We start from the raw sequence: 25,490 nt of genomic DNA on the forward strand, positions 1-25,490 counted from the left end.
TTTGACGGCAGAGAGAATTTCAGTTTTCAAGTTGCTGTAATTCTACACATTTTGCCATGGGGCGCAAGCCGCTTATGCCTTGGACCGGCCCTGTTCTACAATACACCTGTCAATCAACTGATCAACGCATCCTACTGCACGCTGTAGGCCTATTAATAAGGTGGTAACACAAGACCATTCACTGCTTTCAGGGTGTCCATAGTCATAGAGACGACTGAAAGTAAGAAGCTAGATATTAGGCTTACACTAATTGTGTGAAGAGGAGAAGTGCAGGTAAAACCTTGTAAATGAAGATTACCAATACATTTTATGAGTAGCTTGTCCCTGTTGCTGACCGACACACAGGCTACTGGCACTGCTACATAAATAATCGCTACTATAGGCTATAATACATAGAATTGTAGGTTCCATTTACATGTACAATGTTTTAGATGCATTTTTATAATCTACTTTTTCACATATGCGTTATTTGAGTCGAGGGCCAACAGTGGAGCGCTATTTCCATAAATGAAATCCTTGCCCTGAGGGGGATTCGAACTCGCGGCCATCGTACCTTGCCATCTCTGGGCTTACTGCCTTAGTGGATCACACCACCAATTAATGATGGCAGTAAGGGTAAATTACAACTATTTGACAAGACCACGAGCATCTTCAACCTTTTGTTAAAACGATGAATGAATATTAACTTACATGTTGTATAACCTACATCTTTATTGCTGAACATTGTCTAACATTAGTACTAACAGCTAGTAGCCTTGTCAAGGATGCATCAATGCAATATTGGCGTATGTTGTTACGGAACAAAAGCCGACCTTGAATTTGTAGGTTTAAAATATCACTGTGGTGGCCAGGGTTGACCTATGTTAAGAAATACAATTTGTTGGTGGATATAAAGTCTAAGATCTTTGATAGGCTGATGTGGAATTTTGTTCCAGGAAATAGTCAGTCATCTGGTGAGGTTTAGCATAGGGCTAATGTGTACCAGGTTATCTGATGAGACCAGCTACATTCCAGCTACAAATCACGTGCAAGTAAATTGATGATTTTAATAAGCTGATGCACATTTTTTGACAGATCAACTGTTTGAATTGAAACTGTTTCTAATGATCACAAGTATGGCCCATCCATCATTAAAGTGTGTTTATTATCTGTGTGTATGTACCTGAGGGAGTGTATGTCTGTGTAATCTGTAACACCTCTTTCTTCCAGGAGGAGGAGGAGGGACCAGAGGTGCTGCTGGTGAAGGAGGAGGGGTGTGAGGAGGGATCTGGGGAACCCTGAGGGGACCATGGTCATGGAGGACAACCAGACTACACCTCCTCCTGAACCCACAGAGGAACCAGCTGAGCAGCACAGGACCACACGCAGTCTCACTGAGGTGAGCACACTATGAACTACTGTCTGAATGGTATTAGGCCAGGCCGTATTCCACAAAGCATCTGAGTAGGAGTGCTGATCTAGGATCAGTTTAGCCTTTTGGATCATAATGAATAAGATTATATGGAAAGATCCTAGATCAGCACTCCTACTCTGATACTCTTTGTGGATACGGGCCCAGGTCTTCATACATGTTGTCTTATTAATAACCTGTTGGGGCTACAGGTTAGCAATGAACCCCGAGACGGGATTGCTAACAAGGCTGGAAATTCAAAACATCAAAAATCTAATAATTTCAATTTCTCAAACAATCAACTATTTTACACAATTTAAAAGATAAACATCTCCTTAATCTAACCACATTGTTCGATTTTCAAAGAGGCTTTACCGCAAAAGCATAAAGTTAGATTATGTTAGGACAGTACATAGCCACAAAAGTACAAACATCCAGTTTCAATTCAAGGTCAGGCGTCACCAAAAGCAGAAACCAGCTAAAATTATGCACCAACCTTTGACAATCTCCATCAGATGACACTCCTAGGACATTATGTTATACAATACATGCATTTTTTGTTCCATCAAGTTCATATTTATATCCAAAAACAGCATTTTACAGTAGCGTGAAATTCCGATTTTTTTCTTCTCTGAAATGCTTCCGGTGAACATAACAAAATTACTATTCGAAAACATTGGTAAATTATAATATTGTCATTCAAAGAATAATATATTATCATCTCGTAATTGCTACCGAATGGCCAGATCTCAAAATAACTTTACTGGGAAATCAGATTTTGCAATAAACGGGGTGCTATGCTAAGAACAATAAGCTATGCTATACAGTTAGCATCATCTAATATCGATAATAACATTGTAAATATCCCCTTACCTTTGATTATCTCCATCAGAAGGCACTGCCAGGAATCCCAGGTCCGGAACAAATGTGGTTTCTTTTGACAAAGTTCATAATTTATGTCCAAATAACACCAAGTAGTTAGCGTTCATTATGCTCCCACAAAACGTGGTGGGGGGGGTGTAAAATCACGCCGAAAAGCTAAAAAAACCTAGTAAATAATCTATTTACGTTCGTTCAAACATGTCAAACGTTGTTTAGCATTAATCTTTTGGTCAATTTTTTTAACGTTAAACATCAGTAATATTTTCACACAACCAATCCTATGTCTAGATAAACAATTATGACAAACTCACGCTTCTCAGATTTATGCGCAGGCGCAAAAAAATGAAGTGACGACATGTCAACTTCCTTGCATTCTAATTTGCTCTCTGTTTATCATAGACGCTCCAAACAACTTTATAAAGATCGTTGACATCTAGTGGAAGCCGTAGGAGTTGCGAAATGAATCCTTTCTCACTATGGTATCTATAAAACAATGACACTAAATAGTACAGTCACAAAATTCACATTTTTTAAAATTTATTTTTCACAGGTTTTTGCCTGCAATATGAGTTTTGTTATACTTACAGACACCATTCAAACTGTTTTAGAAAATTCAGAGTGTTTTCTATCCGAATGTGTTAATAATATGCATATCCTAGCTTCTGAGTTGGTGTAGGAGGCAGTTAAAAATGGGCACATATTTTTTTCAAAATGTCTCAATACTGCCCCCTAGCCCCAACAGGTTTTAAGTGTGGGATCATGCCTTTGAAATATCAAATCATTAAAGAGTGTCAAGTAATCAAATGAACTAACACATTTACATAGTATTCATAGCAGTCCCTCATAGCCCAATCAGAAGATGCTCCATAGCAGGGTGCTCATATCAGATTTCTTGATCCAACATCCTCTCACTCTGTATCTCTTACAGTCAGTAGACATGGAGGATGGGAAGCCTGATCTGCTGCTGGTCAAAGAGGAGACAATAGAAGATGAACCAGAGAGCATTGATCTGCTGAGTGGACTAAAGATGGGGGAGCAAGGTAAGGGAGAAATACATATAGCCTACATACAGTAATAGATTTTCAATGGGAATAGTGATGCATCTGGCTATAGTTTTTTTCTTCATTCATTAAATCAAATCAATATAACTAACGTATGAACTTGACTCAAACTCCATATGTAAAGTATCTTTTTTAACCTCTTCCTGCAGGTGATTGGCTGGAGGCTAACAGAGGAGACTGGGCGGCCATCTTGGATTCCCAGAACCAGACTGGTGCAGCCAAGGGCCCAGGGGACAATGTCACTGAGCAGGACAAGACTAGAGGCAACATAGTGGAGGTCAGTGGATGGGACAGCGTGCTCAACTCTGGGCTGGGGAACAACACTGTTAATCACAACCAGAAACAGACAGTCGAACACAAAACAACAACCAAACTTAGTCTCCATGACAACAGACTGGCTGAGACCAGGGCGAGGTGTAGATTTGGTCTGCGGGGATGGGGAGGTGCTCGTATGTGGCGAGAGAGAACAGACACAGACTCGGCTAGTGATGCTCCGTCCTGCTCCTATAGTTGTGATTCAGAGAGACTGATGGAGCCTCAGGTTAACCCCCTAACAGGTGCTGCCTTCAGCCTGCCTTCTATAGGATCTATCAACTGGAACATGGACCCTGTGACAACACAGACACTCCCTGGCCTTCATCCTCCTCACACCCTCCTAATGTTAAACCAGACCTCAGACAATGCCAGTGCCTCAACTCTAAATAGCTACACAAGCCCACAGACAAATGACAGTAGTAGTAACGCTATGAGCAGATCCAGTAGTAAAGAAAAGCGCTTCCCGTGTTCATTCTGTGGGAAAGCCTTCAGTTTCCCCAAACAGATGGAGATCCACCAGAGGATGCACACAGGGGAGAAACCATTTGGCTGCCACCTTTGCCGGGCTAGTTTCTCCCATTCGTCCAACCTGAAGAGGCACCAGAGAGTCCACACAGGGGAGAAACCCTACAGCTGTCCCCAGTGTGAGAAGAGGTTCTCACGCCAGCACGATCTCAAGATGCACCTGAAGGTCCACACTTGAGAGAGGCCGTCCACCTGTACGCACTGCGGAAAAAGGTTTTCAGAGAGGAGCTACCTCAGGATACACCAGCAGAAAATGCACATGACCCATGAATAGTGTATACCCACTGGGTACACCACGTCATTTCAACATGTAGAATTGGGTAATATTTGGTAGATACTTGGTAGATACATTGATCAATGAGATTCCAATCTATTTTCAACTACTTAAAATGACAGCTAATAGTTTGTTGAATTCCCAATGTGTTATCAATATGATTTCAACCATCGAAAAGTAAAACCAAATTCCAATGGAAAAATCTATGTCAGATTTTTGGTTTAGTTGTCAGTTGTGTTATCACTGAGCTTTCAACCATGGGAATACAATGTCAGATATTTATTTATACAACAACTTAATGTGTTATGACTGTGATTGATCTAATAGCACTACCAAATGACCTCTATTTTTGGACAACTTAAGATGTTGTCGACCAAGTGTGTAACATCCTAAGGTGTCTGAAAATAGTGATGCAAAATGTTGTTTTATTTAGTCAGTACACATATCCCCCCCCCCACCCCCCGCGGCTCACCATTTAAAGCTAGTTAAGGAGGAAAATTATGCCTTTGCAGCCTGAATGGGGGACGCTTTATGTACGAGCCCACAGGGGAAACGAGTGTATTACCGGGAATGCACATCAATCCTAGACGATAGTGCAGATCTAGTGGCCACTATAGGCTGGCTGTCCTGTAGTGGTGGAATTGCCATCATACTTGAGACACTGGCGATCTCATAAAACAACTATCTTAACTGGAAATTGGTGCTGACTATACGGATATCTCTCTTAGCAACCTAGATGTTGTTTCAGCAATAAGGCATGAGAACCCGGGAATTATCCTGTGATAACTCCCGACTAAGGGCTGTTCTTATGCTCAAGGCAAAGCCAAGGGCTGGGGAAACAGCTCTTAGGAGCTAGTTATCACACAGTGATTCCCGGGTTCTCATGCCTTATTTCTTTCATAAAACATTTGTCAACATATATAGTTGAAGTCGGTAGTTTACATACACTTAGGTTGGAGTCATTAAACCTTGTTTTTCAACCACTCCACAAATGTCTTGTTAACACACTATAGTTTTGGCAAGTCGGTTAGGACATCTACTTTGAGCATGACATAAGTTATTTTTCCAACAATTGTTTACCGACAGATTATTTCTCTTATAATTCGTTGTATCACAATTCCAGTGGGTCAGAAGTTTACATACACTAAGTTGACTGTGCCTTTAAACAGCTTGGAAAATTCCAGAAAATAATGTCATGGCTTTAGAAGCTTCTGATAGGCTAATTGACATCATTTGAGTCGTCAATTGGAGGTGTACCTGTGGATGTATTTCAAGGACTACCTTCAAACTCAGTGCCTCTTTGCTTGACATCATGGGAAATCAAAAGAAATCAGCCAAGAACTCAAGAAAAAAAAATTGTAGACCTCCACAAGTCTGGTTCATCCTTGGGAGCAATTTCCAAATGCCTAGAGGTACCACGTTCATCTGTACAAACAATAATACGCAAGTATAAACACCATGGGACCAAGCAGCCATCATACCACTCAGGAAGGAGTACTCAGGAATGTACTTTGGTGCGAAAAGTGCAAATCAATCCCAGAACAACAGCAAAGGACCTTGTGAAGATGCTGGAGGAAACGGGTACAAAAGTATCTATATCCACAGTAAAAGGAGTCCTATATCGACACAACGTGAAAGGCCGCTCAGCAAAGAAGAAGCCACTGCTCTAAAACCACCATAAAAAAGACTTTGTGGGCAGAACTGAAAAAGTGTGTGCGAGCAAGGAGGCCTACAAACCTGACTGGTCCAAAATTCGGAATGGGCCAAAAATTCACCCAACCTATTGTGGGAAGCTTGTGGAAGGCTACCCAAAACGTTTGACCCAAGTTAAACAATTTAAAGGCAATGCTACCAAATACTAAACTTCTGACCCACTGGGAATGTGATGAAAGAAATTAAAGCTGAAATAAATCATTCTGTCTACTATTATTCTGACATTTCACATTCTTAAAATAAAGTGGTGATCCTAACTGACCTAAGACAGGGAATTTTTAAAAGTAATAGTCAATGATGAATATCAAGCAAAGTAGGGCTGAGCTTGTAGATAGATCAACTCTCTAGTAGTAGGTGCTGCCCAGACTATTGTTTAAAAATGTTTTTCTTATAGTGGATATTACGTTGAACATGACTTTGTTTCAAAGGTAAAAATAAAAACAATTATACATTCATGACTTGTTTCAAATCCAATGTATTTTCCACGTAGATTCCATGTCTAAATACTTTGACAAATGATGTTGAAACAAGATTGATTTAACCAGTTTGTGCCCAGTGGGTAGTGACATGTAATGTAGTACTAGTTAGTTTGTTTGTAGTTCATTCTGTTGGTGTTGGATGTAGCTGGGAACTGGATGAGATAAACTGAGGAAAGAATGAGTATGATGAATCAGAGTAGATGTGATGGTGTCACTTTTCATCATTTTTACAAACTTTGTCCCTTTAGGTGTTTTAGATAATCATAGTGCCTTAATTCATGTTTATTTGACATGAAGCTGTGTGTAATGTTGAACCTTTTCCAAAGTATTCTAAAATTAATTTGATCAAAGCGAGGTTACCATAGGTAGAAGTTATTCTACTTGTCATGTATTGTTTTGTGCAATCATAAAAATGATTCTAATGCCATTTTGTTGAAAAGAAATACTAAATTGACTCTGCTGACTAACTTGGTTATTTTGTATCATTTGCAGACTGTTTGGACTTATGTCTGTCTGTCTCTGTATTTAACTTGGCAAAAAAAGAAATGTCCCTTTTTCAGTCTTTCAAAATAATTCATAAAAATCCAAATAACTTCACAGATCTTCTTTGTAAAGGGTTTAAACACTGTTTCCCATGCTTGTTCAATGAACCATAAACAATTAATGAACATGCACCTGTGGAACGGTCGTTAAGACACTAACAGCTTACAGACGGTAGGCAATTAAGGTCACAGTTATGAAAACTTAGGACACTAAAGAGGCCTTTCTACTGACTCTGAAAAACACCAAAAGAAAGATGCCCAGGGTCCCTGCTCATCTGCGTGAACGTGCCTTAGGCATGCTGCAAGGAGGCATGAGGACTGCAGATGTGGCCAGGGCAATAAATTGCAATGTCCGTACTGTGAATGTCCGTACTGTGTAGCGCTGCCTAAGACAGCGCTACAGGGAGACAGGACGGACAGCTGATCGCCCTCGCAGTGGCAGACCACATGTAACAACACCTGCACAGGATCTGTACATCCAAACATCACACCTGCGGGACAGGTACAGGATGGCAACAACAGCTGCCCGAGTTACACCAGGAACGTACAATCCCTCCATCAGTGCTCAGACTGTCTGCAATAGGCTGAGAGAGGCTGGACTGAGGACTTCTAGGCCTGTTGTAAGGCAGGTCCTCACCAGACATCACCGGCAGCAACGTCACCTATGGGCACAAACCCACCGTCGCTGGACCAGACAGGACTGGCAAAAAGTGCTCTTCACTGACAAATCATGTTTTTGTCTCACCAGGGGTGATGGTCGGATTTGCGTTTTTCGTTGAAGGAATGAGCGTTACACCGAGGCCTGTACTCTGGAGTGGGAGCGATTTGGAGGTGGAGGGTCCGTCATGGTCTGGGGCGGTGTGTCACAGCATCATCGGACTGAGCTTGTTGTCATTGCAGACAATCTCAACGCTGTGCGTTACAGGGAAGACATCCTCCTCCCTCATGTGGTACCCTTCCTGCAGGCTCATCTTGTCATGACCCTCCAGCATGACAATGCCACCAGCCATACTGCTCGTTCTGTGCGTGATTTCCTGCAAGACAGGAATGTCAGTGTTCTGCCATGGCCAGCGAAGAGCCCGGATCTCAATCCCATTGAGCACGTCTGGGACCTGTTGGATCGGAGGGTGAGGGCTAGGGCCATTCCCCCCCAGAAATGTCTGGGAACTTGCAGGTGCCTTGGTGGAAGAGTGGGGTAACATCTCACAGCAAGAACTGGCAAATCTGGTGCAGTCCATGAGGAGGAGATGCACTGCACTACTTAATGCAGCTGGTGGCCACACCAGATACTGACTATTACTTTTTATTTTCACCCCCTTTGTTCAAGGACACATTATTCCATTTCTGTTAGTCACATGTTTGTGGAACTGGTTCAGTTTGTCTGTTGAATCTTATGTTCATACAAATATTTACACGTTAAGTTTGCTGACAATAAACGCAGTTGACAGTGAGATGACGTTTCTTTAATGTGCTGAGTTTATATATATATATACAGTGGGGGGGAAAAGTATTTGATCCCCTGCTGATTTTGTACGTTTGCCCACTTACAAAGAAATCATCAGTCTATAATTTTAAATGGTAGGTTTATTTGAACAGTGAGAGACAGAATAACAACAAAAAAATCCCCCAAAACGCATGTCAAAAATGTTATAAAAGGATTTGCATTTTAATGAGGGAAATAAGTATTTGACCCCTCTGCAAAACATGACTTAGTACTTGGTGGGAAAACCCTTGTTGGCAATCAGAGGTCAGACTTTTCTTGTAGTTGGCCACCAGGTTTGCACACATCTCAGGAGGGATTTTGTCCCACTCCTCTTTGCAGATCTTCTCCAAGTCATTAAGGTTTCGAGGCTGACGTTTGGCAACTCGAACCTTCAGCTCCCTCCACAGATTTTCTATGGGATTAAGGTCTGGAGACTGGCTAGGCCACTCCAGGACCTTAATGTGCTTCTTCTTGAGCCACTCCTTTGTTGCCTTGGCCGTGTGTTTTGGGTCATTGTCATGCTGGCATACCCATCCACAACCCATTTTCAATGCCCTGGCTGAGGGAAGGAGGTTCTCACCCAAGATTTGACAGTACATGGCCCCGTCAAATGATGCGGTGAAGTTGTCCTGTCCCCTTAGCAGAAAAACACCCCCAAAGCATGTTTCCACCTCCATGTTTGACGGTGGAGATGGTGTTCTTGGGGTCATAGGCAGCAATCCTCCTCCTCCAAACACGGCGAGTTGAGTTGATGTCAAAGAGCTCCATTTTGGTCTCATCTGACCACAACACTTTCACCAGTTGTCCTCTGAGTCATTCAGATGTTCATTGGCAAACTTCAGACGGGCATGTATATGTATTCTTGAGCAGGGGGACCTTGCAGGCGCTGCAGGATTTCAGTCCTTCATGGCGTATTGTGTTACCAATTGTTTTCTTGGTGACTATGGTCCCAGCTGCCTTGAGATCATTGACAAGATCCTCCCGTGTAGTTCTGGGCTGATTCCTCACCGTTCTCATGATCATTGCAACTCCACGAGGTGAGATCTTGCATGGAGCCCCAGGCCGAGGGAGATTGACAGTTCTTTTGTGTTTCTTCCATTTGCGAATAATCGCACCAAATGTTGTCACCTTCTCACCAAGCTGCTTGGCGATGGTCTTGTAGCCCATTCCAGCCTTGTGTAGGTCTACAATCTTGTCCCTGACATCCTTGGAGAGCTCTTTGGTCTTGGCCATGTTGGAGAGTTTGGAATCTGATTGATTGCTTCTGTGGACAGGTGTCTTTTTTACAGGTAACAAGCTGCGGTTAAGAGCACTCCCTTTAAGAGTGTGCTCCTAATCTCAGCTCGTTACCTGTATAAAAGACACCTGGGAGCCAGAAATCTTTCTGATTGAGAGGGGGTAAAATACTTATTTCCCTCATTAAAATGCAAATCAATTTATAACATTTCTGACATGCTTTTTTCAGGATATTTTTGTTGTTATTCTGTCTCTCACTGTTCAAATAAACCTACCATTAAAATTATAGACTGATCCTTTCTTTGTCAGTGGGCAAACGTACAAAATCAGCAAGGGGATCAAATACTTTTTCCCCCCACTGTGTGTGTGTGTGTGTGTGTGTGTATATAATAAACTCCCAATAGCTCCATATTGTTAGGTTATTGAATCACAGTGTTAGAGATGGGCTTGACTGTGGTTAACATTTTATGTCTTGTCATGTTTGTGTGGACAGGAAAGAGTTTCTTATATAAACCTTTAAATGCTCTTCTGAACAATCTTTATTTACAGTCTCCAGTCCATGAGGACCTACTGATATCTGATGTTACTGGCAGGAGAGACTGGACCTATGAAGCGGCTGGTCACAAACCCTGGCACCAGATCAGGACCATGGATCAGGAACCATTGCTCTTCCTTTCCTCGTCAGAACCAGGACCCAACCGCGAGGGACAGAGACTCCACTACATAGAACACAAGCAGTGGACAGGTGGACTAAACCACCCCAGTCCTGATGGTCATCAGAGAGACGGAACTGATAGAGAGAGACCCTCCTGTTCCTATGATACAAACACCACAGTATCCATGATGAACAGAGCAGGTCACCCTAGGTTTCAGCCTTCACAGAGAGTGGTGGGAGACCCCCTTGGTGGTAGTCTATCAGCAAGTCTGTCTTCTCCTTCAGGGTCTCATCTAATGCCTAGTGACTGGGTTCATAGAAGACCTGGGTCTAGCCTTCCTCAATTACCTCATGGTTACCCCACGAATACAGACAGGGTCATGATGGGCGTTCACCACGAGAGGTTCCTAGCCTATAACACAGCACACAATACCAACAACACACAAACAATGACTAGAGGTCAAGGAGGGAGCTCAAAGACTAACCACCTGAGTGTGGTGGATCCTGCTTCTACCACCTCTAGTGTCATTGCGTCACAATGTGGGAAGTCGAGCATTACGACTGACGCCGACAAGCCGTACGCCTGCCCCACATGTGGAAAACGCTTCGCTCATGCGTACTATGTGAAGACTCATCAAACCGTTCACACCAAGGACAAGCCCTTCAAGTGCAAACTATGTTACAAGAGATTCTCCTTCCTAACTAGCCTTATCAGACATAGGAGTGTCCACAATGGGGAGAAATTGTAGCAGTGTGGCTTGAGATGTAAGCAGGGGATATCCGGGAACTATTCTTTATCTGAAATATTATAGTTATCATGTGAAGTGTCTTGAGGTAAGAGAGTAATTAACCACATACCCCTCATTAATCCTTTGTAAACTTGTCATTTGAAACAGGCTTGTGTAAATCTGTTTTTAGAGAGACTGTAAACCTAGGCTAGTTCAAGCACAACTGAATAGTTACTTTACTTAGTAGACGTAATAAAGTCATTTTCTACTCTATTCTTGCTGACACCGTGTTCTTTCTAAACAAGTCTGGTCTGACCTTGAAATATAGTGATCATTAATAGGAGATTTGATGTATAACGTAATAAGCAGTACCGTATTTCAAAGAACAGCGCGCATAACTTTTCAATTAACCACACCCTTTGCACCATGACGCCAACCCATGAGATCCTTTTACTTCAGTGTAAACGGAAGTGAAAAGAGACCAAGAACACATTCCACGAAAGCGTTTTTGTTGTTATTTAGACGTTTATTAACAGCGTGGAACTTAAAATGACTAATTTAACTGCACAGCATTACATTAGTTACCTCAGGTAGTGTTTAATTCGCGTTTGAGACAGGACTTGGTTGATAGCTAGCAAGCGCGTTACCTAGAACTGCTAACAATGGCTAACTGTATGGTTTTTCACACTCAAATAGCCTCCATCATGGAGGTACTAGCAAATTCAGCCGTGGCAGACATCTGTAAACTCGTAGACGACGACTATGCAGTGTTTCGTTTGGAAATAACTCAAAGCCATAAAGAAAACCGGGGATTGCGGAGGAAACTACAGCTACTGGAACTGAAGATGGCACGGGAGCGCGCAGAGAAGACAGCGCGAGAGCGCGTCCTCGCCAGTCGTCCCAGTAGTGTCAAGATCCTCGACCGATACAGAGGAATGTCAAGAGGTACATTTTGATGTTGCCGAAGGCCGAGGCTGTCGCCCCGTTCCTCTCTGCGCATGTGTTCAGATGTGTGACCCAGAATTGGATCTTGGTCAGTGTTTGGATAGTATGCAATACTTACCCTGTTTACCTTGCCAGCTTGCAAAAAAAAAATATATATATATAACACATTTGGGGGACCAGGCTTCTTGCACTAGGACAAAATATTATATTCTAACCAGATTCAGGATTTACTGCATGTCCTGTTGTCAAACTCAATTAAAATAACATGATGCATAGAACAATAAATAGTATATCAAGAAGTTATAAGAAGTGTTAGCTTATATCCAAGACAGTTTCAACGATCTACAATATAGCTTCCCTGTGGCTCAGTTGGTAGAGCATGGTGTTTGCAACGCCAGCATGGTGTGTGCAACAGCAGGGTTGTGGGTTTGATTCCCACGGGGGCCAGTACACACAACAACAACAAAAAATGCTTGAAATTAAATGTATGAAATGTTTGCATTCACTACTGTAAGTCGCTCTGGATAAGAGCGTCTGCTAAATGACTAAATTGTAAAAAGAATATATATATATAGCATTGAGCATTGACAGTACCTAACTTAACCACTCCTTTCCCCCAATCACTCTCTAAGGTGAAGGACATCTCACTCGAGGCCACAGGAGCTTTGTGAAGCCAGCGGCACATAACGCGTGTAGAGATGACCAACCAATCACTGTTGATGAGGGGAGTGGAACCTCAACCCAGCACGTTATCGTGATTGAGGTTACTGTCACAGTGTAACATTAGAATTTATAGTACATCAAATGGCTCCTCTCTGCTATTAATTTGCTTACATGTTCATCCTTAAATATCTAACATATGGGAGCTTGTGAAACTTCCCTGAGATATTGTTAATTTACCAGTAATAACCTCCTCTCTTCTTGTGTCAGTCTGCAGATGCAGAGGCTGTTGGTCCTGGGGTCAAGCTGGAGAGGTCTGAAGGAGAGGAGGACCCACGGAACAGCAGAGACATCCAGACTGGAGCGTCCCATGTAGCCACGGAGGACCTCACCGCCACTGCGCCCCAGCCCAGGACCCGACGCAGCATCACGGAGGTCAGTGGAACTCCGAACGCCGTTCTCAAGTCAGAGCCCGACACAGAGACTTTAACTGTAACACAAAGGCTTTTGCACACAGGATCTGACCACAGGTCATACCCAGAGAGGCTGGGGCGACTGGGCTGTCCTCCTGTTCCCAGCTCAGATTATTTACTTTACGATAACCTGAGCTCGAGGGCGGTTCAAGTTAATTCCCATCGAGACTCAGGTGATGCGTTAGAGGCTGGCAGTGATCTGTCTTGTTCTTACACTACAGAGATGGACCCTGGCAACATATCCTTGGGTTTAGAGACACAGACAGATCTGTCTAGAGGGGACTGGAACCAGTACAGTAGTAGTGTATACTCTGAAGGGTGCCTAGATAAGAAAGGGGAGGTTATAGTCTTAGATGAGGTGACTGTAAAAGTGGAGGGCGACGCTCCTCTGACATGGAATGTAGACGAGACTCCCTCAGGAGAAGGACACTCACAAGGTAGAGATTTCTTAGATTATAGGGAAAGCTTAGAGACGAATCTAAATGTCACAACCCACTCCCCTTTACACACAGTCAGGGATCGAGACCCAGTGTCCACGTTGATGGGGCCTTCCAATTCACGCGGCCGTGTCCTTTTTGATCAGGTATTGAACTCAAACGACAGGACTAGAGCCCAGGCTCAGGGAGGGGGAGCCACATCAGGAAATAGTAAAGAGAAACGGTTCCTCTGCATGTTCTGTAACAAAGGCTTCAGCTGCATCCAGAAGGTGGAGATCCACCAGAGGGTCCACACAGGGGTGAAACCCTTCAGCTGTACCCAGTGTCACATGCGCTTCACCCAGGCTGGTGACTTAAAGAGGCACCAGAGGGTCCACACAGGGGAGAAACCATTCAGCTGTACCCAGTGTCAGATGCGCTTCTCCCACTCGTCCAGCCTGAAGAGGCACCAGAGGGTCCACACAAGGAAAACCCTAAAGGTACCCCCAGTGTGAGAAGAGGTTCACCCACTAGAACAAGCTAAAGGTGCGTCTGAAGGTCCACACGGAAAAAGGCTGTTCGCCTGTACACACTGCAGGAAGAGGTTCTCAGAGACGAGCTACCTCAGGATACACCAGCAGAAAAAACATTCCACTCTATAACATAGAAAGTAACCATTCCACTCAATAGCTTCTGACATTTAGATCAAATCCTGCATTATAGACAAAGATGAATTTTCATTGTCAGTAGAGAACATCTACAGATGCATTTAGAATAGTGAGAGTAACATATTTCAGTGTTGAATATTCCTGGGTAGAATAATGCATCCAGACATTGTGATATATAAGGCATATATAAGCCTAAAAAGTCTGTTACATATTGTGTTTGTACTGTGTAGGCTATATGATGTTCATACAGATTGAGACATATTTTAAATGTACATTTTAGTAATTTAGCAGGCACTCTTATCCACGGTGAATTACAGTTAATGCATTCATTTTAAGAAAGCTGGGTTAAACAACCACATAACACAGTCGTAGCAAGTACATTTCCCTAAATAAAGTACTTATCAGCAAAGTCAGTGCTAGTAGGAAGACACATTCTTTTTTGACAGCGACTCTGATGTTTTAGCTTCAGGGGGAAGCTGGTTCCATCATTGGGGTGCCAGGACAGAGAAGAGCTTTGACTGGTCTGAGCGAGAGCTGACCACTCGTAAGGGTGGGATGGTGAAGAGACCAAAGGTGGCAGAATGGAGTGCTTGGATTGGGGTGTGGGGTTTGAGCATAGCCTGAAGGTAGGGAGGGGCAGTTCAACTTGCTGCTTTGTAGGCAACCATCATGGTCTTGAAGTGGATACGAACTTCTTCTGGAAGCCAGTGGAGTGTGCCGAGGAGCGGGGTGACATGGGAGAACTTGGGAAGGTTGAACACCAGGCGGGCTGCAGCGTTCTAGATAGGTTGCAGGGGTTTGATGGCACAAGAGGGGAGCCCATCCAACAGAGTTTCAGAAGTCTAGATGGGAAATGACAACTGCTCGGATTAGGGCCTGCTCCACTTGTGTGAGTAAGGGTCGTAGTTTACGAATGTTGTAGAGCATGAACCTTGGAGCGGGGCAGGCCTTCCCCGGGAGGAAGAGCTGTTCCATCTTGTCAAGGTTGAGCTGGAGGTGGTGGGCAGACATCCAAGCTGAGATGTCTGCCAGGTACGCAGAGATACGTGTGTATGTGTGGTTTTCATATGGTGTATTTAACATTTGTTTGTTTAATAAACACAATGGGACTTTTCTAAGACTTTTATTGAGACTCTCTTTAGTATACATCACATCTGATCTCACCCTATTCTGCATACACACAACAGCGCTTTATAAGCATTATACACTTCAATATAAATAAATGTGCCTACCCACACACTAACAACTACTGTACAAGGTAGTTTAGCCATGTTTGTCTGACTTTTGACTTATCATAGCTGACTTATATTTACCTACAACATCATATTTATGGTCACCATGATGGGTTTAACAACAATGAAGTCATTCTGTAACTACAGTATAGGACTCAAACATAGTGGGAATAGGTAAACACTCCGGAGCCATACTTGTGAACATTAGAAACCGTTTAAATTGAATGTATTAGCCAATTAAAATCATTAATTTACTTGCACGCAGTAGTAGGTTACATTGTAGGTGGTCCCATCAGATAACCTTCCACACGTTAGTCCTATGCTAACCTCACCAGATGACAGTGATTATTTCCTGGAACAAGTTCTGCATCAGCCAATTATAAATGTTGATGTAGATTGAGGTGAACAAACACGCGCATAAGAGCGACCTTAAAGTCAAGCACTCTCATGATCTTCCTACAGATGGCAGTATTGCAGTAACAGTGTTAGTTATTTTACAAAAGTTGATCACGAGTCCGGACTCAAACCCACATTGGCGAGCATCCACACTAGAGGAAAGTTTATTGTTTATCTTCTAAAGCAGGGCCGGTCCTAGCTTTTGAGGGCCCTAAGCAAGATTTGGTTGGGGGGCCCTAAGCAAGATTTGTTTGGGGGGCCCACCACCTCACGGCAAAACATTTTGTGTCCTTTGACGGCAGAGAGAATTTCAGTTTTCAAGTTGCTGTAATTCTACACATTTTGCCATGGGGCGCAAGCCGCTTATGCCTTGGACCGGCCCTGTTCTACAATACACCTGTCAATCAACTGATCAACGCATCCTACTGCACCCTGTAGGCCTATTAATAAGGTTGTAACACAAGACCATTCACTGCTTTCAGGGTGTGTTCATAGTCATAGAGACGACTGAAAGTAAGAAGCTAGATATTAGGCTTACACTAATTGTGTGAAGAGGAGAAGTGCAGGCAAAACCTTGTAAATGAAGATTACCAATACATTTTATGAGTAGCTTGTCCCTGTTGCTGACCGACACACAGGCTACTGGCACTGCTACATAAATAGTCGTTGCTACTATAGGCTATAATACAAAGAATTGTAGGCTTACATTTACAATGTTTTAGATGCATTTTTATAATCGACTTTTTCACATATCCATTATTTGAGTTGAGAGCCCACAGTGGAGCGCTTTTTCCTCAAATTAAATGTGCATTTAGTGGATCACACTACCAATTAGTAATTGCAGTAAGGGTAAATTACAACTATTTGACAAGACCACGAGTGTCTTCGACTTTTTTAAAAACAATGTACAGTACCAGTCAAAAGTTTGGGCTACTCATTCAAGTGTTTTTCTTTCTTTTTACAATTTTCTACATTGTAGAATAATAGTGAAGATATCAAAACTATGAAATCATGTAGTATCCAAAAAGGTGTTAAACAAATCAAAATATATTTTATATTTGAGATTCTTCAAAGTTGCCATCCTTTGCCTTGATGACAGCTTTGCACACTCTTGGCATTCTCTCAACCAGCTTCAACTGGAATGCTTTTCCAACAGTCTTTAATGAGTTCCCACATATGCTGAGCACTTTTTGGCTGTTTTTCCTTGACTCTGCGGTCCAACTCATCCCAAACCATCTCAAATGGGCTGAGGTTGGGTGATTGTGGAGGCCAGGTCATCTGATGCGGCACTACATCATTCTCCTTCTCGATCAAATAGTCCTTACACAGCCTGGAGGTGTGTTGGGTCATTGTCCTGTTGAAAAACAAATGATAGTCCCACTAAGCGCAAACCAGATGGGATGGTGTATTGCTGCACAATGCTGTGGTAGCCATGCTGGTTAAGTGTGCCTTGAATTATAAATAAATCACTGACATTGTCACCAGCAAAGCACCATCACACCACCACCATGCTTCACGGTGGGAACCACACATGCGGACATCATCCGTTCACCTACTCTGCGTCTCACAAAGACACGGCGGTTGGAACCAAAAATCTCCAATTTGGACTCATCAGACCAAAGGACAGATTTCCACCGGTCTAATGCCCAATGCTTGTGTTTCTTGACCCAAGCAAGTCTCTTCTCATTGGTGTCCTTTAGTTGTGGTTTCTAAGCATAAATTTGACCATGATGGCATGATTCACGCAGTCTCCTCTGAACAGTTGATGTTGAGATGTGTCTGTTACTTGAACTCTGAAGCGTTTATTTGGGCTGCAATTTGAGGTGCAGTTAACTCTAATGAACTTATCCTCCGCAGCAGAGGTAACTCTGGGTTTTCCTTTCCTGTGGTGGTCCTCATGAGAGCCAGTTACATCATAGCGCTTGATGGATTTTGCGAATGCATTTGAAGAAACTTTCAAAGTTCTTAATTTGCTGGAATTGACTGGCCTTCATGTCTTAAAGAAATGATGAACTGTCGTTTCTCTTTGCTTATTTGAGCTGTTCTTGACATAATATGGACTTGGTCTTTTTTCCAAATAAGGCTCTCTTCTGTATACCACCCCTACCTTGTCACAACACAACTCATTGGCTCAAACGCATTAAGAAGGAAAGAAATTCCACAAATTCACTTTTTAAGAAGGCACACCTGTAAATTGAAATGCATTCCAGGTGACTACTTCATGAAGCTGGTTGAGAAAATGCCAAGAATGTGCCAAGCTGTCATCAAGGCAAAGGGTGGCATCTTTAAATAATCTCATATTAAATATATTTTGATTTGGTAACTACATGATTCCATGTGTTATTTCATAGTTTTGATGTCTTCACGATTATTCTATAATGTAGAAAAAATTCAAAATGAAGAAAAAACCCTGGAATGAGTAGGTGTCCAAACTTTTGACTGGTACTATATGAATATAAACGTACATGTTGTATAATCCTCCTACATCTTTATTGCTGAACATTGTCTAACATTAGTACTAACAGCTAGTAGCCTTGTCAAGGATGCATCAATGCAATATTGGCGTATGTTGTTACAGACCAATTTGTAGGTTTAAAATATCACTGTGGTGGCCAGGGTTGACCTATTTTAAGAAATACAATTTGTTGGGGGATATAAAGTCTAAGATCTTTGATAGGCTGATGTGGAATTTTGTTCCAGGAAATAATCAGTCATCTGGTGAGGTTTAGCATAGGGCTAATGTGTACCAGGTTATCTGATGAGACCAGCTACATTCCAGCTACAAATCACGTGCAAGTAAATTGATGATTTTAATAAGCTGATGCACATTTTGTGACAGATCAACTGTTTGAATTTAAACTGTTTCTAATGATCACAAGTATGGCCCATCCATCATTAAAGTGTGTTTATTATCTGTGTGTATTATCTGTGTGTATGTACCTGAGGGAGTGTATGTCTGTGTAATCTGTAACACCTCTCTTTTCCAGGAGGAGGAAGGTCCAGAGGTGCTGCTGGTGAAGGAGGAGGAGGGTCTGGGGAACCCTGAGGGGACCATGGTCATGGAGGACAACCAGACTACACCTCCTCCTGAACCCACAGAGGAACCAGCTGATCAGCACAGGACCACACACAGTTTCACTGAGGTGAGTCCACTGTGAACTACTGTCTGAATGGTATTAGGCCAGGCCGAATTCCACAAAGCATCTGAGTAGGAGTGCTGATCTAGGATCAGTTTAGCCTTTTAGATCATAATGAATAAGATTATATGGAAAGATCCTAGATCAGCACTCCTACTCTGAGACTCTTTGTGGATACGGGCCCAGGTCTTCATACATGTTCATGCCTTCCCTGTAGCTCAGTTGGTAGAGCATGGTGTGTGCAACGCCAGGGTTGTGGGTTCGATTCCCACGGGGGGCCAGTACTACAAACAAAAAAAAATGCATGAAATTAAATGTATGTATTCACTACTGTAAGTCGCTCTGGATAAGAGCGTCTGCTAAATGACTAAAATGTAAATGTAAATGTTGTCTTAAGTGTGGGACCATGCCTTTGAATTATCAAACCATTAAAAAGTGTCAAGTAATCAAATGAACTAACACATTTGCATAGTATCAGATCAACTAACATGTTTGTATAATACTCATAGCAATCTCTCATTTACCAATCAGAAGATGCTCCATAGCAGGGTTCTCATATCATATTTCTTGATCCAACATCCTCTCACTCTGTATCTCTTACAGTCAGTAGACATGGAGGATGGGAAGCCTGATCTGCTGCTAGTCAAAGACGAGCCATTAGAAGACGCCCCAGAGGGCATTGATCTGTTGAGTGGAGTAAAGATGAGGGAGCAAGGTAAAGGAGAAATTAATATAGTCTACGTACAGTAATGCAGCTTTATACACTCTTGGTATTCTCTCAACCAGCTTCACTTGGAATGCTTTTCCTAATAAAATACCAAATATCAAAAATAGATCTTAAGTGGGATAAGAAATTTGCCTGGATTGTTTTTTCTTAAATCAATATAACTTATGTTTACATACATAGAGTTCTCTCTGCCATGTTCGTAAAGTATATTTTCTAACCTCTTCCTGCAGGTGGATGGCTGGAGGCTAACAGAGGAGACTGGGCGGCCATCTTGGATTCCCAGACCCAGATGGGTGCAGCCAAGGGCCCAGGGGACAACATCCCTGAGCAGGCCAGGACCAGAGGCGATATAGTGGAGGTCAGTGGGTGGGACAGCATCCTCAACTCTGGGCTGGGGAACAACACTGTTAACCACAACCAGAAAAAGACAGTCGAACACAAAACAACAACCAAACTTAGTCTCCATGACAACAGACTGGCTGAAACCAGGGCGAGGCGTAGATTTGGTCTGCAGCTACGGGGAGGTGTCCGTATGTGGCGGGAGAGAACAGACTCAGCAAGCGATGTTCCGTCCTGCTCCTATAGTTGTGATTCAGAGAGACTGATGGAGCCTCAGGTTAACCCCTTAACAGGTGCTGCCTTCAGCCTGCCTTCTATAGGATCTATCGACTGGAACATGGACCCTGCGACAACACAGACACGCCCTGGCCTTCATCCTCCTCACAACCTCCTAATGTTAAACCAGACCTCAGACAATGCCAGTGCCTCAACACTAAATAGCTACCCAAGCCCATTGACAAATGACAGTAGTAGTAACGCTATGAGCAGATCCAGTAGTAAAGAAAAGCGCTTCCCGTGTTCATTCTGTGGGAAAGCCTTCAGTTTCCCCAAACAGATGGAGATCCACCAGAGGATGCACACAGGGGAGAAACCATTTCGCTGCCACCTGTGCAGGGCTAGTTTCTCCCAATCGTCCAACCTGAAGAGGCACCAGAGAGTCCACACAGGGGAGAAACCCTACAGCTGTCCTCAGTGTGAGAAGAGGTTCTCACGCCAGCACGATCTCAAGATGCACCTGAAGGTCCACACTTGAGAGAGGCCGTCCACCTGTACGCACTGCGGAAAAAGGTTTTCAGAGAGGAGCTACCTCAGGATACACCAGCAGAAAATGCACATGACCCATGAATAGTGTATACCCACTGGGTACACCACGTCATTTCAACATGTAGAATTGGGTAATATTTGGTATATACATTGATCTATTTTCACTTACTCAAAATGACAGCTAAAAGTTTGTTCCCAATGTGTTACCACTATGCTTTCAACCATCTAAAACCAAATTCCAATGGAAAAATCTGTCAGATTTTTGGTTTAGTTAACCTATGTGTTATCACTGAGCTTTCAACCATTTAAAATCACACTAAAGTTCAAATGGGAATACTGATATTGTTTATTTATACAACAACTTAATGTGTTATGACTGTGATTGATCTAATAGCACTACCAAATGACCACTATTTTTGGACAACTTAAGATGTTACATACTTGGCATTCAGCCAAGTGTGTAACAAACATCCTAAGGTGTCTGAAAATAGTGGTGGAAAATGTTTTGTTAAGTGTCAGTACACATATTCCCCCCCCCCCCGCCTTTGCAGCCTGAATGGGGGACGCTTTATGTACGAGCCCACAGGGGAAACGAGTGTATTACCGGGAATGCACATCAATCCTAGACGATAGTGCAGATCTAGTGGCCACTATAGGCTGGCTGTCCTGTAGTGGTGGAATTGCCATCATACTTGAGACACTGGCGATCTCATAAAACAACTATCTTAACTGGAAATTGGTGCTGACTATACGGATATCTCTCTTAGCAACCTAGATGTTGTTTCAGCAATAAGGCATGAGAACCCTGGAATTATCCTGCGATAACTCCCGACTAAGGGCTGTTCTTATGCTCAAGGCAAAGCCAAGGGCTGGGGAAACAGCTCTTAGGAGCTAGTTATCACACAGTGATTCCCGGGTTCTCATGCCTTATTTCTTTGATAAAACGTTTGCCAACATACACTACCGTTCAAAAGTTTGGGGTCACTTAGAAATGTCCTTGTTTTTGAAAGAAAAGCACATTTTTATCCATTAAAATAACATCAAATTGATCAGAAATACAGTGTAGACTTTGTTAATGTTGTAAATGACTATTGTAGCTGGAAATGGCAGATTCTTTTTTATTTTTATGGAATATCTACATAGGCGTACAGAGGCCCATTATCAGCAACCATCACTCCTGTGTTCCAATTGCACTTTGTGTTAGCGAATCCAAGTTTATCATTTTAAAAGGCTAATTGATCATTAGAAAACCCTTTTGCAATTATGTTAGCACAGCTGAAAACTGTTGTTCTGATTAAAGAAGCAATACAACTGGCCTTCTTTAGACTAGTTGAGTATCTGGAGCGTCAGCATTTGTGGGTTCGATTACAGGCTCAAAATGGCCAGAAACAAAGGACTTTCTTCTTAAACTCCTCAGTCTATTATTGTTCTGAGAAATGAAGGCTATTCCTTGCGAGAAATTGCCAAGAAACTGAAGATCTCATACAACGCTGTGTACTACTCCCTTCACAGAATAGCGCAAACTGGCTCTAACCAGAATAGAAAGAGGAGTGGGAGGGCCCTAGTGCACAACTGAGAAAGAGGACATGTACATTAGAGTGTCAAGTTTGAGCAACAGATGCCTCACGAGTCCTAAACTGGCAGCTTCATTAAATAGTACCCACAAAACACCAGTCTCAATGTCAACAGTGAAGAGGTGACTCCGGGATGCTGGCCTTCTAGGCAGAGTTCTTCTGTCCAGTGTCTGTGTTCTTTTGCCCATCTTAATCTTTTCTTTTTATTGGCCATTTTGAGATGTTTCTTTTTCTTTGCAACTCTGCCTAGAAGGCCAGCATCCCAGAGTCGCCTCTTCACTGTTGATCCAACATATATATTAACTTCTAGATTCCATTTGAAACCAACCAAAGCAGGCCTATTTTTATTGTCTATTTTTACTTTAACACTGGGCTGAATTGAAACAATAGCTGTTGATGACGTTCCAAATGCTATATAGGCCTAAATAGCATCATTGATGATATATGATTCATGAAGAAGGGTTACATTTCATTTGCTCTGTTTAACCTACCCTTTAGAATGACATCCATAGCAACAATGAATCTATTAAGTGGACATTTCTCAACAATCATTCTAACGATAGCACGTTGGTAATAGTCAATGACGAATAGCTAAGCAGGGCTGGGCTTGTAGATAGATCAACTCTCTAGCCTATAGTATTTTTTCTTAAAGTGGATAATAAGTTGAAGATAACTTTGTTTCAAAGGTAAAAATGTTTTTTTTTATGTTTGACTTTTTTCAAATCCAATGTATTTTCCACGTAGATTCCACGTCAAAATCCATTGAAATAATGTTGATTTAACCAGTTTGTATCCAGTTGGTAGTGTTGTGTAATATAGTACTAGTTAGTTTGTTTGTAGTTCATTCTGTTGGTATTGGACATAGCTGGGAACTGAATGAGATGAATTGAGTAAAGAATGAGTACAATGAGGCAGAGTAGATGATGGTTGTTGTGATGGTGCCTGTAAAAATGCTAAAGTGATAAAGTGACAAACTTTGTCCCTTTAGGTGTTTTAGATAATCATAGTGCCTTAATTCATGTTTATTTGACATGAAGCTGTGTGTAATATAATGTTGAACCTTTTCCAAAGTATTCTAAAATTAATTTGATCAAAGCGAGTGTACCAGATTTACAGAAATGGTCACGTGTTCCCATAGTGAAAAGTTATTCTACTTGTCACGTATCATTTTTGTACAATAAAAATGATTCTGCCATTTTGTTTAAAACCTACCGGTACATTGATTCTGCTGACTAACTTGGTCATTTTGTATCATTGCAGAGACTGTTTGGACCTTTATATATATAAACTCCAATAGCTCCATGTTGTTAGGTTCTTGAATCAGTGTTAGTTACGCTTCACTGTGGTTAACATTGTATAATATGTCATGTTTCTGTGTGTACAGCAAAGGGTTTCTTATATAAACCTTTATATGCTCTTCTGAACAATATTTGTTTACAGTCTGCAGTCCATGAGAACCTGCTGATATCCAGTGTTACTGGCAGCAGAGACTGGACCTATGAAGTGGCTGGTCACAAACCCTGGCAACGGATCAGGGCCATGGATCAGAAGCCGGCGCTCTTCCTTTCCGAGTCAGAACCAGGACCCAACCGCGAGGGACAGAGACTCCATCACTACATAGAACACATCCAGTGGACAGGTGGACTGAACAACCTCAGTCCTGGTGGTCATCAGAGAGACAGAGGCTCCAGTCAGGGATCCAGTCTGCAGCCCAGACCCTTCTCTTCACAGTCTCAGTGCAGGGATGAAGCAGGGCCTGGGGCTGATAGAGAGAGACCCTCCTGTTCCTATGATACAAACACCACAGTATCCATGATGAACTGAGCAGGTCACCCTGGGCTTCAGCCTTCACATAGACTACCACCAGGGGTGTCTCCCACTACTCTATCAGCAAATCTGTCTTCTCCTTCAGGGTCTCATCTAATGCCTAGTGACTGGGTTCATAGAAGGCCTGGGTCTAGCCTTCCTCAGTTACCTCATAGTTACCCCACGAATACAGACAGGGTCACGATGGGTGTTCACCACGAGAGGTACCTAGCCTATAACACAGCAGACAATCCTAACAACACCCAAACAATGACTAGAGGTCAAGGAGGGAGCTCAAAGACTAACCACCTGAGGGTGGTGGATCCTGCTTCTACCACCTCTAGTGTCATTGCGTCACAATGTGGGAAGTTGAGCATTAGGACTGACGCAGACAAGCCTTACGCGTGGGAAGTGCTTCGCCCATGCAAACTATGTGAAGACGCATCAAACCGTTCACAGCAAATCAAAATCAAATTTATTTGTCACATACACATGGTTAGCAGGTGTTAATGCAAGTGTAGCGAAATGCTTGTGCTTCTAGTTCCGACCATGCAGTAATGTCTAACAAGTAATCTACCAATTCCACAACAACTACCTTGTACACACAAGTGTAAAGGAATGAATATGCACATTAAAAATATATAAATGAGTGATGGCCGAAAGGCATAGGCAAGATGTAATAGATGGTATGGAGTACAGTATATACATATGAGATGAGTATTGTAGGGTATGAAAACATATAAAGAAGCAGCATTGTTTAAGGTGGCTAGTGATACATTACATCAAGATGGCAAGATGCAGTAGATGGTATAGATTCCAGTATATACATATGAGATGAGTAATGTAGGTTATGTAAACATTATCTAATATAAATAATATAAAGTGGCAAGTGATAAATTGATGACATCAATTTTCCCATTATTAAAGTGGCTTGAGTTGAGTCAGTATGTTGGCAGCAGCCACTCAATGTTAGTGATGGCTGTTTAACAGTCTGATGGCCTTGAGATAGAAGCTGTTTTTCAGTCTCTCGGTTCCAGCTTTGATGCACCTGTACTGACCTCGCCTTCTG

At 42.5% G+C, this 25,490-nt stretch overlaps 1 protein-coding gene across 2 annotated transcripts; it reads left to right on the top strand.

Moving 5' to 3' along the window:
- Positions 1-913: 913 nt before the first annotated feature.
- Positions 914-25,347, top strand: LOC106610090 (uncharacterized). 2 transcript variants are annotated; one of them, XM_082978405.1, is made up of 10 exons: positions 917-1,378; positions 3,201-3,312; positions 3,483-3,610; positions 10,450-12,228; positions 12,861-12,991; positions 13,159-13,323; positions 19,061-19,216; positions 19,814-19,925; positions 20,168-20,295; positions 24,056-25,347. In XM_082978405.1, exons 4-10 carry the CDS (start codon positions 11,946-11,948, stop codon positions 24,437-24,439), a joined length of 1,359 nt encoding a protein of 452 aa, XP_082834531.1. In that variant the 5' UTR covers positions 917-1,378; positions 3,201-3,312; positions 3,483-3,610; positions 10,450-11,945; the 3' UTR covers positions 24,440-25,347. The 2 variants fall into 2 exon arrangements, with proteins under 2 accessions (XP_082834530.1, XP_082834531.1); XM_082978404.1 differs by lacking the exon at positions 24,056-25,347 and having other exon boundaries at positions 914-1,378; positions 20,168-23,822.
- The last annotated feature ends 143 nt before the right edge of the window (positions 25,348-25,490 follow it).

Source organism: Salmo salar, chromosome 08, assembly GCF_965601325.2.
Source record: "Salmo salar chromosome 08, fSalSal1, whole genome shotgun sequence".
In the NCBI taxonomy this organism is placed as follows: domain Eukaryota; kingdom Metazoa; phylum Chordata; class Actinopteri; order Salmoniformes; family Salmonidae; genus Salmo; species Salmo salar.